General features: G+C 40.2%; 1 protein-coding gene across 1 annotated transcript in view; it reads left to right on the top strand.

Annotated features, from left to right (window-relative positions):
* CDH13 (cadherin 13) overlaps nucleotides 1-16647 on the top strand; it is a 433078-nt gene that overhangs the window by 343138 nt on the left and 73293 nt on the right. The window contains exon 8 of the mRNA XM_072422511.1: nucleotides 5925-6065. Within this exon, the coding sequence (XP_072278612.1) occupies nucleotides 5925-6065 (141 nt within the window). The remainder of the gene's footprint in view (nucleotides 1-5924; nucleotides 6066-16647) is intronic.

The following is a 16647-nucleotide window of genomic DNA, read 5'->3' as shown; positions in this document are numbered from 1 at the left end:
CTGTATCTAATCAGCAAACTGTATATGAAGGGGCAATGTGTTCCTAGTCAGATATTGGAGGAAGAAAAATATGAAAAAAGTAAAAATATGTACCTTGCCAGATAGGGTGTAGGAGAGCCATACTTAATCAGTAGGATATCTATAAGAGAGCAAGATCAATAAGCTAAATATTAGGTAACAATGTGTACTTAACAGTTGGTGGAGAAGGAAGCAGTGCTGGATCAAATTATATATAAGGTGACAGTGTGTACCTTGTCAGATAGGGAAGAAGGGACCAGTGCTGAATCAGCACTGTTCAATGGTCCAATGGTAGAGGAATAATGGCTAGATCAATGATCTGTATATAAGATGTATGTATGTACCTTCTCATGTCCTTGTTGGACATTAAAAAAGGAAGTATTGTTCATTGACTAATAGTTCAAGTTATAAGGGTGCACCTGAAGGTTTCGATGGTTGAAGAGCCCATGGCTTAGCACATGGAATACAATTTCAGAGCAGAGTCTGCGGGGGATTGGAGTGGAGGAGATGAAGAATATATACAGAGCAGAGGTTATGCCTGGTAAATAGGCAGGGAAATGCTTGGAGGGGACAGACTGGGAAGAGACTTGTAGGTTAGAGTTAAAAGTTTAAAGAATTCTCTGTATAATTGGCAGGCAGAGATGGGACTGACAGAGGAGAATCAAAAAGGTGAGAAGAGGCTGGATGAGCCAAGCAATAGAGTCGAGGATGGATCATTAAAGGATAACAGTTGCCTTTGTACTGAACCCCCTCCAGCCACTTACCAACCCCAAAGAGCGTGACACCACTCTTCTGATCCTGATCTGAACTAGATCTAGATTCTAAAAAGAAAAAAAAATGCCAGTTTGTATGTTCATCTTTATGTCATAGGATTCTGTAATACCTTTCTTACCATAATGTTATTGGAAAGAATGGTGAAACTGGCCAATCAGCATCTTCCTCTGATTTTCCCCTATATAGAATGGATTATAATAATATATTTTATTTATGCTTTTGTTTGCATTTCACAGTCGCTGTTTAATACTCTATTTTGTATAGCTACAAAGACACTGTATTACTCACAGTGCCATATTGTTAATGAGAACGAGTCCTTGACAGGTCATAATCATTATTTATAATTGAGATTTGATGGTCAATAACACAGTGATGATCTAACCTTAGTTCTGTAATTCTAATTAGCCACATGGAAGCGTCACACGTTGGTGTCTTTTATTTGTTACCTTGTATAATCAGACATGTCTGTCACCTTAATACGATGTTACAAGATGTTACAATGATAAAAGAATATCACTAATTATGTGTTCATTCATCTGCATGAAACTTTTGAACTGAGATGAGCAAAATTTCACCATTTTGGCAATATGGATTGGCCCAGTTGGTATGGTGTAAATTAAGAGTCTGTTTAGATTCAAAGGGTCTTATTTATGAAAGCTCTCCAAGGCTGGAGAGAATACACTTTCAGAAGTGAAGCTGGGTGATCCAGAAAACATAAAATGGATTTTTTAAAATAATTTGCTATTTGCTAGCAAATGTTTTGAATCCTGGTCCATTCCAGGTTTACTGGATCACCTAGCTTTACTGCTGAAAGTTTATTCTCTCCAGCCTTGGAGAGCCTTAATACATCAGGGCCAAAGGCTGCAGGAACACAGAAGCGTCCTTGCATACTGGGGCCATGTGACACCAGGCATTGTGTTGGGTGGCTCATGTACTTGAATGGCCTGCCTTTGACCCCCAAAGAAAAATGTGTACTAATCTGTTTTAGTGGTGCACCAAACTCCAACTTTACTGCATTACTGTGCATTGCATATGTGGTGTTGCTTGTGTGCTGAGAGAGGCTATTCCCATAAATAGGAAATAATAGCACCGCCAACAATGGCTCTTGCCATGGCTCTCATTGGAGCCAAGGCAAGGGAGCCAGAGATAAAGTAAATCATCAATAGTACCATCTGTAATGGCTGGTAACTTAAATGCATAGCAAAAGTTAACAATCAAATACACATAAATACAAGAACACTTGACAAAACTAAGTTACCTCTAATGCACCAAATGACCCTCCGAGGGAAAATTCTAGGATGCAAATTTTTGTCTATCTCTCCATTGTATTATTTTCACAAGTGGTCAGTCTGTCCAAAGTTTAAGATGAGGGTAGTAGCTGGCTGGGTAAATTAGCCACCAGATATTGAGAGTTTGGTTTGCACCTCTATTGGACAGTACTGAGTGCCTGAGCAGCCAATCGTCAAGCACCAGTGGAAGGGGAATGGGTCACATGCTTCCAACAGGGAAGTGATGGACCAAAGGTAAAGTAAGAATGTGCAGCAGAAAAGGGCAGCAGCTTAATGGATCAGTTGCTTTCTCCGCATTTCTAAAGCCCTGGTTCCTTGGAATGCCAGCGGTTTTCTCTGTAGAAACACATTTCGGCTTTGGATTGGTAGCGGTCTATACTCAGATTCCACGTTACAATTTCACCATATGGAGCAAGGGGTAACATCAGTGTAGGGAATCATGTGACTTACTCCACTTCCAATCAAGTGAAAGTGCTGGTGGATTACAATTGGCTTCTCGTGCCTCAGTATGGTCACATGGGGACAGGAAGCAGGAGCTCAGCAATAGGTTAGCGCCAAGTGGCACAGAGCTTAAAAATGTCTCTTCTCATGACCTCCAGTGCCAAATGGAGGAAGGACAAAGGAGAGGGGGGATAAGTAACAAAAAATGCTGCCTTTGCGGCTGGTAATTAGTCAAAGCAATAAGATTTGTCTAGGCTTACTTTATTCGAGTTCTCTCGCTAATTGCGGTGTTGATTTCCTAATGTAATATAGGCTGTTCACATAGCAAAATGAATTATTGCAAGGGATATTTCACTTAGATTAGTAAAAGGAAGAAGATAAACTGAAATCAACTATCCAATCATGTGCTAGCAAAATCTGATTATTTTGGATTTCCTTGCATGAGAGTGAACATTCTTTCCCAAAGGAATTTTCACCACATTCTCTAAGATAAGTGAATTAATCCGTTGTTAGGTGGTAATCCCCCTTGCTAAGTGAACAGTCCTGAATTCCTTTAGTAAATCAGCCCCTTTGTGCCTTAAAAAATGAAACCAGTGCCATGTATATAATAGGTTAGTGCAGCTGTATAAATTATATAGGTTGGTATTTCCCAGCATTCTTATATAAAACATTAGAAATGAATTAATCCTTCCTCTGGGCTTGTAAGTTTTGTCAACTTTCTTTTTTCCACCCTGAAAAGTAGCCAAACTTTTAGTCTGTTTTTTTATTTTCAACACTTTAGGGTTTTTCTGCTTTTTTTATTCCTTAAAGCGGGTGTTCTTAAGCAGCAGCGGGGAGAGATCGATCGGCGGCTTACATGCAGTTTTACAAGTTTGTCTCCTGGCGACCTCCAAAATCTTTTCACACCTGTGAAACATTCATGAAAAGATTCTTTTGTGCTCAGCTACTTCTGGAAGTGCTGCGCTCCGGAGAACCTCGGGTGGTAAAGTGGCGCTCAAACCGTCACATGAGCATCTGTCGACGAAGAAAAGACTAATCCGTTACGGACAAAAGACGGAGGGGGAGGGGAAGGGTGATGGCCGGTGAGGGGGCATCATTTTTTTCATACTTTGTAGTTAAAGAATTTTCTTTCTAGACAAAACAACGGCGTGTCGCTCCGCAGGCACACACAACCCCTGCTGGGGAATAGAACTAATGTAGCTTTGATGTCTCCATTGTAATTTGAAAACTAATGTTTTGGAATAGCTGAGAAAGCAGATTCTTATAAAGTTACAAAGCATGAACTGTTTCCATATAACTTTATTTTTTTTTTTATGAAACTTCTTTATTAGAAAAGAACTGCTCCAGTTTGAGTCTGGCTTGAAAAAGTTGTGAGAAGCTTCTGATGGAAGTTGATGTTTTCCGATGCCTGGGAACATATGGGCCCCAGGGTGGTGACTCATGATGAAGCTGAGTAGCTTCAGCTTCACTGTCCTAGAACTTGGCACCAAGGAGCCACTCAGTGCAGGGTGTCCCGCCTATTCATCTATACCCACTGGTCTATAGGCTAACCCTTTAGACTTAAGCTGCGTACACACTTCCAATTTTTGTCGTTGGAAGTCGTCCATCGTCCGTGGATCCGGCAGGTGGGTCGTCCGGACGATGGACGACACCGACACGACAACGACTGTACACACGGCAGATTGTCACCCGATAATTGGCCGATGCCGATTATCGGGCGATAAAAATCTGACGTGTGTACATAGCTTTACACCTTCCGGTATTAGATACCGTAATTAGCTCAATGCACAGATGATGTATACATAAGGGAGCTGTTGTACCTTCCAAGGTTTTTACCCTTGTCCAATATAGTTCCGAGATTTACACACCTCTGACCAACAGCACAACCCTATCTGTCAGGACAGGAGATCCATAACAAAAAGAACAGAGAAAGCTGGGTTTTTTTAACGAGCAAAATCCAATTGTATTATTGATAAATTCAATATGCATAAACATTTGCAGATTTCAATACAATAAAAGTGCAATAGGTTAGTCATTCCCATTCAACCTCAACTCTCTACAAAAGAATTCCTGACAAATAAATACTGAAGGAAATAACGTCTCACTGCCCGAGGCGTTTCGCCTCTGGCTTCCTCAGGGGAATTTATGAGATTGTTAGCAGATGTTATTGTTGACTGGATTTTCTTATCAGAATCAATCAGGAAAAATTCCTCAAGGGTAAAATCAACAATATCCCAACCAGAGCAAAGTGATAGCAAATCGCTTGGATTCTGAAAGTGCTACAGGCACCGTGTTAGAACAGCCAGTAGGTGAAATGCGTCAGTTATTTCCTTCAGTATTTATTTGTCAGGAATTTGTTTGTATAGAGTTGAGGTATTACTTCCCATGAAGCTTGAATGAGAATTACTAACCTATTGCAATTATATTGTATAGAAACCTGCAAATGTGAATGCCTATTGAATTCACCAATAATACAATTTGATGTCACCAGTTAAAAAAACCAGCCTTCTCTTTTTTGGTAAAATTTTGTATGTGGGGTCGGCAACTATTTATAATGATTGGAGGAAGGGATAGCTATCTCTATTAATAAATAAGGACAGGAGATCTAGCTATTCTCTGCTGCAGTTTAGTAACATTTACAATGAAATGAGATGAGGAGTCCTATTAGCTTGCTTCTTGCTTTGGAGCACAACTGATTGGCTCCTTGTTCTGCTTTCTCCTCCCTTAGAGCTCTGCTGTAAAGTAACTAAAAGAAGCTGCTACCATTTCAAATGCAGGTTTATGAAATACGCATGGATCACTATTATCTGTCTCTCCTTCTCTATATATATATTTAACTGCCCACTGTTTTAACATTTTGATATCATAGCCTGATCTGGCAGGGGTAAGTGACTCAATCTTTGCTGCAGTTTCAGTTTTACTAATAGGTCTATACCCATCCCTACTCTGTGACTGGACAGTCTCCCAGTCACTCTGCTCTCTTCTCAAATCAACATGCAGTGAAGTGCACCTGATTGGCTCTTTGTGCTATTTGTCCCTCCCCCAAGGGAGTATAAGCCATACTGGTCCTTCAAGAATCTGATTCCAGGTCAAATGTAGGGACTTATGGCTGTATTCATATATTATTAATTGTACAGTTGTGAATGTTTTACCTGTCTGGAGTTCAGCTTTGATTATGAAGAATTCTCTTTATTTGAGATCAAACATGTCTTTGTTTCTCAACATTAGTCATGAGAATCAACATTTGTGTGTTGTCACATTCTTCAGTTGTCCCTTTCTGAATTATTGCTATACTTGGGTATTATGAGTATATTTAGCGCATGGATTTTAGGTTTAGATGTTTTAAAACCTATGGGCCAATTGAATGCCTATAATGACCATATCTTCTTTTTTCTCCATCAGACTTTAACAGCCCCACAATATGAATTAATAGTGGAAGCAAAAGATATGGCCGGGTTGGATGTGGGAATAATCGGCACAGCCACAGCAACCATTGTCATCGATGACAAAAATGACCACCCACCGGAATTCACCAAGAAAGAGGTAGGTGCTCTTTACATTTGCTTGTTTGGGACTTTAAAGCCCAGTTAAGGTTTCACACCTTTTTTACTTTTTACAGTCCTGTTTTCCTATATGTTTGATTTGGTTCAGTTTTCAGCCTGGAAATGCCATGAAATTCTGCTTTCTGTGCTTACACTGCAGTGCTTTGTAATTGGAGAGCTGAGTAACAGCCACACCCCCATCACAACCATTGTCCAATGATAGAGAGAAGGGGGCGTGTCTGACCAGTCCTATTACCGAGTACTAATTACTGGGTGCACTGGGTCTAATTCTGATGCCAGTTGGACTGAGCACCCATGCATAACAGGAAGGTAATTGAAGAATTGCGGTCTGACGGTATATCTATATCTATTACTTCATATAGGCTTCAAAGCAAAATTCTAATTTTTAAAATACATTTTCTATAAGAATTTGATCATTTTCAGACATCTCTTAACCATGGGCCTGAATAAAGCTGGAGGCTGGAGAGGATACACTTTCATCAGTGAACTGAGAAGATCTGGCAAAACTGGAATGGGTTTAATAAAATGTTAGCAAATGTTTTCCATCCTAGAACAGATCCATTCCATGTTTGCCGGATCACCCAGGTTCACTGATGAAAATGTATCCCCTCCATCTTGGAGATCTTTATTAAATCAGACCCCATGTCTCTGTAAAAGATGCTGAAATGTTATGCTAACTGCTTGGCTGTCCCTAGCTTCCATACTTTCCAACAAGTCACAGTGAGCTTGGAATTACTAATCTGCATCATTGTTCTGGGTCAGTGACTATGAAAGCATTGAAGCCATAAGATCAGCTTGATGACCATTTTCAAAGGATGAGAATAACAATGGCAGGAGGTATAGGAGTCCTTCAATGTGTCTGCCATTACCTTGATAGAAGTGGTGAGGTCAGACATGAAGGATTCGTCCATACTTTTTCTGCATCATTGGTATCTGTGTTTTCTTGTTATATTGTTTCACATGGGTGCTTCTTGCTGTTTATATAATGTGTTTTTTCCTTTAAAGCAAATGTGTCATCTTCAATAAATAAATATTAATTCATGTGTTTTATTAATGGCACCCATGTGCAAAAACAAACTACTTCTGTTACTGATACCTCTGGGTGTTGGCTATACATGTCCGCTCCTCCTGCCTTCTCACTTTGCAATGCTCAATATCTCAGGAGAACAATTTTCAGGTGTGAGAAATACCAAATAGCTAGCAGGGTCGAGTGCAGAATGTGCAGATATCGACTTTCACAAGATTTGCAAGGACCATATTACTAACAAAGGTGGTGGGACAGACTGGGTCTTATAATCCAAGAAGACAAATGTCTTTAACAATAAATATTTCCACTATTTAGATGTGTTAAACGAACACACAATTGCATTGGCATAATTATCTAATGGTAATAATGGGTGCTATTGAGGAAAAAATGAAAATCGTGTGAAATGGTGTAGTATTTATGTAATGATGATTGGCACTTATGACCACATTGCATTGCTGTAGGGTCAGATACCAACCAGTGATTGTAAGGGGTGATGAGATGCCAGATGTATGCCAACCCTACTGAGATGTATCAAGGCAAAAATGGGTAATGTTAAGGCATTAAATTGGGTAGTATTAATGAAAAACAGAATCTAGCATTGGTGGCTATGCCAATTACCATTTACATGCCAGTGTTGAGCAAGTGGCATTAAAGGGGGAGAAGGCTTCTAGGGGTGATAATGCAGGACCACAGTCATCATCTGCTTGAGGGTTTATTTAGAATAGTGCCATGGCTAGTCATTCTTCCCAGATATGTGGGTGGCAATGCCTCCAGAGGATAGATGAGCATTGGAGATTTACAGGCTATGCATGAGTTGTCGACGAGTGTTGCATTTCAGTTGTTGGTGCAAGTTTGTGAGAGAAGAACAACATCCATGACCTATAGCCAATGCCATTATGCAGCTGGTGGGCTTAGTTCAAGGACCTGTTGGGAAGCATTTATTCCTGACATGATTGTCAATTTCCTCTGCCATTCCTAATGTACAGTAAATGTGAGGCACTGGGACACAGGGAGAATCTGATTGCTAGGATATGTGAACAGATATAATAGATCACAGCATGGCCAGTTCACTTTGTTAAAGGAGTGACTGCAGAGCTGTTAAGTGGTTTTAGGTGTCCCAAGTACAGAGACCAGCATATCTTTATTTTATATGGAATGGTTTATTTTCAAAAATAATTCAAGCTTCAATAAAGGTTTTACGTTTCTCTCTATGGAGATTGTGCCCTGGCCAAGAATTCAAACCTGGGCACCTAGTGCTGGAAGGTCAGAATGCTAACCACGGAGCCACCATGCCAAAGTAGGGACATTGACTAGTCTAAGATGCAGTTAATTGTCTACTGCAATCATGAGAACACATTTATTTGTTTTGTGGTGCAGTTTTCACTTCCTTACTCCACCGAACAGCTACCTTAGGCAAGACGAACAGAAGCACAGTATAGAGGAAATAGGGTGTCAGTTAGCAGTTCAGTAGCACTCACTGCTGCATGCTGTCAAATGTGCAAGCTCTGGTACTTTAAGACCCAGTGAAGTGGTGTGGGCAACTAAGTGGCTGGCAAGGTGTTGGCTGCAGGGAGCTGTGCAGGAACACCTATTACTTCAACAAACCCAAGCCTTAGTTTCCCTTCCCCTTAGTCTATACAATGTAACTGGTCCAAGAATGGACAAAGCTGACAAAGCTGAGGCTACATCCAGTCTGGGAAGTAGATGGTGATTTTAGGTAATGGTTAAAAAAAGATGGCTCAGTCCTTCAGATGAATGTACTTGAAGGCATTGTTGGAAGAGGTATACCTGGAACTGTTGAACCTACTCTTTACTAATCATGCATGAAAAAAATATAAAAACATAAAAATTAAATAATATATATCGTATGTACGGTGCTCTTTATTAGCCATGCAAACATGATGGTCTTGCAGCCAAGAATATATTAGCATTTTATTGTGAAATAACGCCATAAATGATGCAACTGTTGAGCATCCTAAAATGGCTAATCCACTGCAGAGACACAATCAATCTGGATTATGAAAAGGTTGCAATCGGTAGTCTTCCTGACCTAATACTAAACAGGCTGCCTTAGGCATCACGCAAATAATAAGCGGCCGTCAGCTCGTAGATAACTGGATGCCATTTTCACAGATACAAACTGACATTCGCCACCCAAGATCCATAAAACTCCCAATAAAAATCCTGCCCGCTCCATCTCGCCGCGGTTGCAAAAGCATACCTTGTGCTAAATTCTAGCCTGAAAGACTTAATATTTTTGCCTCGGAGAGGTTATGAACCACACAAAAGCAATATTCAATTGTAAAGACAAGCACTTTTCACCAGAGACAAAATGCTACAAGACCTTAATAAAGAAATTCATGCGCCAGATCAGCCCGGAGCCAACGCATCACCAATATTAATCACCGGAGCTGCCGCGTCTTTGACTTAGTATTAATCAGAACAGTTTGATTTGTGTAATCTGCTCTAGAGGCTTGCTAGTGAAGTCTTTGTCTACTCAGTTATTGCTGTTTTTCTTGACGAGACCGAAAGTCACTTGTGTTCATTACACGGCGGCGCTGAAACTTCTATTACTTGTACATGACTTATATCACCACTGAGATCTTGTACTAATGATACTGATACACAGATCATCAAGGACAGGGCCTGTGGGGTTTTCGGAACCAACTGGTGGCCTGTGGTGGAGCAAGTGGCCCCTTTTTAAGACCAACCCCCCCATCCCAATTCAGTTTTAAATAAGTTTTAAATAAATAATTATATTTAGAGAATCAATTTAGGGAAAGCTCAGTGCCCATCTGACCCACAGATCGGAAAATGTGAACTTAGTCCCAGAGGGCTCTTCTTCATCTGAGAATCTATCCTTTTCATGCCATCCATGAAAATGGAATTAAGGAATTTAGGACACAGTCCTAAAACACCCTCATTTATGGGGACCATTTATTAATATGCCAAAATTGATAATCCCCCCGGAGCATAAACCTTACCTTGCACATAACGGATGTGCACTGGTGTGCATTGACATGCATTGTTAAAATGCATTGCAGTTTTTTTTTTTACCTATTTGTTACTTCTATGTTCAGCAGTGATTCCATGAATTCTGTCAGAATATACAAAAATCCTATGTCTTATTTTTCAGCTCACTTTAACGCAGTGCTTTTCCGTTAAAACAGACTGCAATGATGGAGAAGTGTTGTCCCGCTTAACAGGACTACAGAACAAAACCCTCTCATGTTCTCCTTAAAGCTATTTTGGGAATTAGAATCTGCATATTTACCTTGTTATGACATTGTACACAGCAGTGGTCTCCAACTTTTTAAAGCTCGCAGACCACTAATCTCACTGGACCCTACATGCATGGGGAGCTGTGTCTCACTCAAAGGGAAGGAAACTTCCCCCAGAGTGATGTCATGATGCCAGAACCAGGTCTGCGAAGGGAGAGTGGGCAGGTTGTATCAAGAGTCACAACCCGCTAACTGCCCGGACCCTGTGATGTCTCCGGGAGTCATGGTTCACGGCTCTAGCCAGTGCGCTCCCCAAGCAGGATCCTTGTCCTGACCCTGCTGGGGAGTGCACCGGAGGGCCAGAGGTTAGGGACCCCTAGTATACCGGACACATGTGTGGTTTCGGTATTCTCTACCTGTCAGAGAAGAAATGGCACCCCATGAAGCATGACTTCTGGCTAAACTTTCTAGGCTGCTGAAAGACAGTAAAGATGTCTATTTGCTGTCACATTAATTTTCCTTAATGTAATCCCGACAGTGCCCTTGTTATATGAGTGCTTGTAATAACCACTGAGCCCAGAAAAAAAAATATAGGGCAGCCATAAACCAGATATCTCCGCTCTGACAGGGAGAGAATTCAACATACTGTAAATACAGGTAGTCCCCGGGTTACATACGAGATAGGGATTGTAGGTTTGTTCTTAAGTTGAATTTGTATGTAATTCAGAACAGGAACATAATTTCGTGTCCTGCACACGAATGACCAGGGAAGCCCCGTTTGTATCTAGGAGTCGTTGGTATATCAGATGTTTCCAATTCGGAGGACTACCTGTAATAAAAAAATGAACTAATCCCTGAGCTGGAAACCAGCACTATATACCAGTTCAATGATGGCATTTTCCCATTATTACAGGTGCCAATTGGCAACAGTTTCCTTTAAATGTCTTCCCATCCAGGCAAGGAAATATTCAGATAAGTTATTTAACATGAAATAATACTTCTCATAAGTCAGGCAGATAATAAAGTCACAGGCATGTGTGCACGGGGTGTGAAGATGGAATTAAAAGAGTCACTCTGCAAGAATTTTAACAGCATCTTGGCACAAACGACTGTAGAAAATTCTACATCTTGCACATTAATACTCCAGTCACTGCTATTGAAATCAAGTCCTTTGTTACTCCAGTGCATTAGCGGTATTAAGCAATCAGAAATAACTGCAATCAGGACCGCTGTGTGGAGATTGCAAACTAATTTGATGCATGAAGCAAACCACAATCAAATTGCTTTTAAAGAAAACAGTTTATAACTTTAGCAGTTGGTTATCAGTAATGCAAGCTACTTAACCCTATCCTTGCCAGGAAATGAGATGAAAATGTCTAATTTTTACCTGGCCGTGCCTATTTCCCATAGGCAATAAGGATGAGGCTGCAAATGTTCCAAAAGCAAAACAAATCCCTTAATATTGATCTCCAGCCAAATTGCAAATTATTCTCCCTATAACTGACCATTAGCATCAGTATGGACATGGAGTTGCATGGTGCTCTGGTACAAGAGCCTAATGCAGGGTTCCTCCAGAGGTTGTTAGGGGTTCCTGGAGCAATGGGCACTTTATGCCTTTCAGGTCAGCTTATGTTACACCAATGATCTTTTTTTGGCTATCTATAAGGATGTCATTCTGTATTCAATGTACAGAGCTGCATAATTATATTATTATTATTATTATTATTATTATTAATAATAATAATAAGCACAATGTATATAGCGCCAACATATTACACAGTGCTGTACATTAAACAGGGGTAGCGAATGACAGACAGGTACAGACAGTGACACAGGAGGAGAGGACCCTGCCCCAAAGAGCTTACAATCTAGGAGATTGGAGCTATATAAATCCTGTTTAGTAATAATATTAGGTCTTTCTGCTGACCACACACCAATGTGCTGTGAGCGGTGGATATAGTAATGTTAGCAGAGCTTCCCTGAAGACCTGAAAGTTATTTAAAGAGTTCCCCTATGTTAAAAAGTTTGAGAAATCCTAGTCTGTTCTTTACTTTCTTCCATATTGTTTTCAGTGCTGGGGTACTTCTTCAGGCCTTTATGGTAATGCTTGCATGACATAGACACTTTCTGCTGGCTGTATCCATTTTGCATCCGTAAGTAGACATCATCAAAAGGAAATTTTTGGGGAACGGCTACCATGAGGGCCTTTTAGCACCCAGAAGATGGAAATGGGGCTGTTGGGTACTAGCCAGCACAGGGGTCAATCAGCACCTCAGCAAGGGAGGCTATTAAGGACCTGCCAGGACAAGTGCACCTTTGGCATTCAATCAGTCCCCAGTTATTATTATTATTATACAGTATTTATATAGCACCATCATATTACGCAGCGCTGTACATAGTCCATAGTCATGTCACTAACTGTCCCTCAAAGGAGCTCACAATCTAATGTCCCTATCATAGTCATATGTCATTAATGTGGTCTAAGGTCAATTGTTAGGGAGAAGCTAATTAACCTCACTGCATGTTTTTGGGAGGAAACCGGAGTACCCAGAGGAAACCCACGCAGACACGGGGAGAACCTGCAAACTCCATGCAGATAATGTCCTGGCTGGGGATCGAACCAGGGACCTACCGCTGCAAAGGCCAGAGTGCTAACCCCTGAGCCACCGTGCTGCCCAGTTCTCCATGAAAAAGTGTGCAAGGAGCCTGAAGTAGACATTCCAACATTGCAAGTAAATACTTTAATTACAAACGAGCGGGATTGGGGTGGACTGGTGCAGTACAGCAAGGTTTGGATACAGATGTCCAGCACCAAGCAGATAAGTTGTGCTCATTGTATACATCACAAGGTTTAATGCCTTGATGAGAAGATGTTAGTCTGCAGGAGTTGGCATTGCTAAGTAGGTTTCATTTGCATGCGGAGAACCCAAAATAATACCCACATGTGATGCTGAGGATCCATCAATATAGAACTGAAGTCCAATGAATAACTGGGCCAAGTCAAAAATATTTAACTGAGGAGGGAAAGGCTAGACAATGCTTGATGTCCTCCAACCAGGAAAAAGAGTTTAGCTCTATGTAACTTACTACAATTTGTCTTTGTAAGAAATCAGCGTAAGCTAGTGCAATATAGGAGAGAACATTGTACACAAGCCTGATCTAAGACCGAAGTTCAGCCTAAAATCTCAACTGAACTGCACCTTTTAGAAGGGGAACATATCTGGCTGTATATAAATGGTATTTGTAGCTGACACATACTAAATGGCCTTGAGGAGATGGGATTTGAATCGCCCCGAGACTATTAGTATAAAGAGAATGAAATGGAGCACCAACACCTCCTCCTCTTACCCCCAGACTGATAAATGTGAAACTAGATTTTTTTTTCCTCTGTAAGCAAAGAAAATGAGAACCCAACAAGAATCTCTGAAACATGAGAAATAGCTTATGAATTTAGATGATAGTTTGACAGTAATAAATTGTACACGTTCATTCATTTTCATAAAGTAGAAGAGATAGCGCTGCATGAGGCTCCGTTCTTTCCTAAAAAATGATGGCCGTGTAATCTAGTTATTAAGGTTTGTAATATAGTTAGCACAAAATTTAGATACAGAGATGGTGCAATAGTATAAAAGGACATGTCCTAAATCTCGGCAACTTGGGATAAAATGTTGAGGCATGGGAATCGTCAACCAGAATAGCTGAAGGATATAAATATTTCTTACGATTTCTTCTCATATTTACTGCAGGATTAAAAAATATAAGATTGATTTGGGTCTTGGTTGGTCTTTTTTTTAATGATTTATGACCCAACAAAGCCCGTCTTCATCCCTGGAAAATGAGACAACTTCCATGTAAATCTTGAATTTCTTTATAGTACCTAGGAGTTGGAAATATTTTTTTGCTAGTCATTGTAGATTAAGCATTCTCAACTATACCTCTCTGAAAAAAGTCTGACCATGTCAAGTCTCAGAAATTCTCAGGTCCTTGCAATGGAAGAAGAATCTTCCATGGCTTTCTGGTGGTCCAGTGCTGAAGACTCCAAAAGGCTCAATGGCATTCAAAACTTCTAGAAATGATAAGATATTAGCCCAAGCCCACCTGTGCTCACTTTGGTTCCAGCATGGTCCAGCATTCAACTCTTCCAAGAATATAAGATGCCTGTGTCCTTTACCATAACCTTTGGTTCAATCCCATGACCTCTATGCCACTACAGAATTCAGCTGCTTGGTAGCAGTCAAGTTGAAAAGGAGTAAGGGTTATGGACAGTATGGGATTGATTTATTCAAATAATTGAGGCTGTTCACATAGCGAAGTGAATAATCTCTTTGCAAAAGCGAATAAGATGAGACTTGATCCACCCAATTGTGCAAAAATAATTTTCTTTGTTGGAATTTCCTTGCATGTGATAGTTTATGTTGTAAAGAATACCCAATCACCACATTCACCAATGAATTATCTTTTGCAAGGTGATAATTCACCATGGTAAGTGAACAGCCTTGATTCAGTGTGTAAACCAGTCTTGTTACGAACTCCATCACAACGAGAGTTCCTATTTAGACATCCTAAGTAAATTTGTGATAGGGAATGCTCAATCAAGAGTCAGGTTTGTTAACAGCCCAGTAACCGCGGCCCCGTACACATGGCATGATGATATATTCACGAACTCCTGAGAATATTCTATGACAGGCATGGTAATATTCTGCTCGCCGTACCCCTTTCCATAGCACTCCTATCCCCTTCACTCCATCCTATGGAATAAAAAAAATGTTCTTTAATCACGTTTTCTGCGGAAACCAAATAGTTCAGCCGATTCGGGCAGACAGCTCGTGCATCAGGCCGCATGGTGATGAACAGACTGCGGACTCTAATAAAGTTACCCAGCTGAGATGTAAAAAGCGAGACACTGGAGAGCCTAGAACAAAACAAATCAGGGCTTGTTTACCCGCTCACATCATTATTCATAACTTCTTGAAACATTGATAAGGTCAGGGACTCGGGATTCAGATATATAAGCTGGAGGATTGTGAACACATCTATACTTTTCTATTTTGGGAAGTGCCTGGATTGCTTTTTATGTATGTTTAATGCTGTAAAGTTCATTTGGATACAGAGTCAGCAAAATTCTGTTGGAACTGCACGTTGTGTTTGCACCTGTTCTCCATAAGAGGTTTATGAGTTCGCTTTTATTGCTCTTTAACTCCCTATTATTTTGTATGGAATCTATGTAAAATGTGTTCATAAACAGGCGGAGGAGATGGAAGCTCTGAGGCTGTTCTCTGGTAGATGCCCAGTAAGTCTGTAATAAAACAGATATAGAGGACACAAATTGGTGAAACTGTATTCCTTAATACATTATTAAGTTTATTTTTTAAAAATGAAAACACTGATCATCTTATTATGCCCTGGTATCAGCCTCTTGTCATATCTGTATAGAAGAATGGAAGAGGAAGCTGCAAAAGGTGCCAATGGGTGCTGACATGGAACATAGGAGAAGAGTGCAGTGTAACGGAGAGATGAGATCTTCAGTGTGCTACTTGTTCTTACATTGTCCATTCACAATCTGGGGAAGAGGCAAGACCCATAAGTGTTACTTAAATGCAGTTGAAAAAAAATCAGTTTGTAAATGATACGGCGATAAGTAAAAATAGAAATTAAATGGAAGATATCCTAGTAGTAACAACTAAAGTCTTGTGTTTTTTTGAGCACCTAATTCAAGTTTTTAGGCCCGGTGCAAGGCACTTAGTAAGGTTCTTTTATAGATGTTTAAACAGAAAAAAAACATTTACCTTTACATTTCAAGAGTCCTCAATCCCTCCGCAAATGGATTCAGTCCGCGCTGTCCTGGATTTCTTCTTTTCAGCAGTTAGCAGGTAAAGTTTTCTCCAACTGCGTAGGGGCAAGATCAGCACTTTTTTACATTTGTGGAAGCCTGAAGCCTCCTGGGATATATGACGAATGAAACCTTGAAGGCACCAGGTTTCCCATTTAGTCTTTACCGCTGCGGCAGTAAAGATGGAAGGGGAGGAGTTTTGCCTTTGCAACCAAACAAAAATGTATTTAATCAAAAAAAAAATTACATTTTATCATTATATAAAAGAGTAAGCCACCCTTTTATATAATATTTAAATTTGAAATGATAGGTCTGGTATAACTTTGTGTTGTTGGATTCACATGCATTTAGTAGGACCACCTTGTCCATGGCTAGCTTCTGTAGTTTGAACGACCTCTAACATGTCCGTCATTACAAATCCTAAAATTGATTAGTACAAAGATGACTTTGCCTATTTTTTTCTTGTTTTTCAAATTTGCATTAT

Source organism: Pyxicephalus adspersus, chromosome 9 (genome assembly GCF_032062135.1).
Source record: "Pyxicephalus adspersus chromosome 9, UCB_Pads_2.0, whole genome shotgun sequence".
NCBI lineage: Eukaryota > Metazoa > Chordata > Amphibia > Anura > Pyxicephalidae > Pyxicephalus > Pyxicephalus adspersus.
The sequence above is the reverse complement of the archived record's forward strand: the minus strand, read 5'-3'. Positions and strand labels throughout refer to the sequence as shown.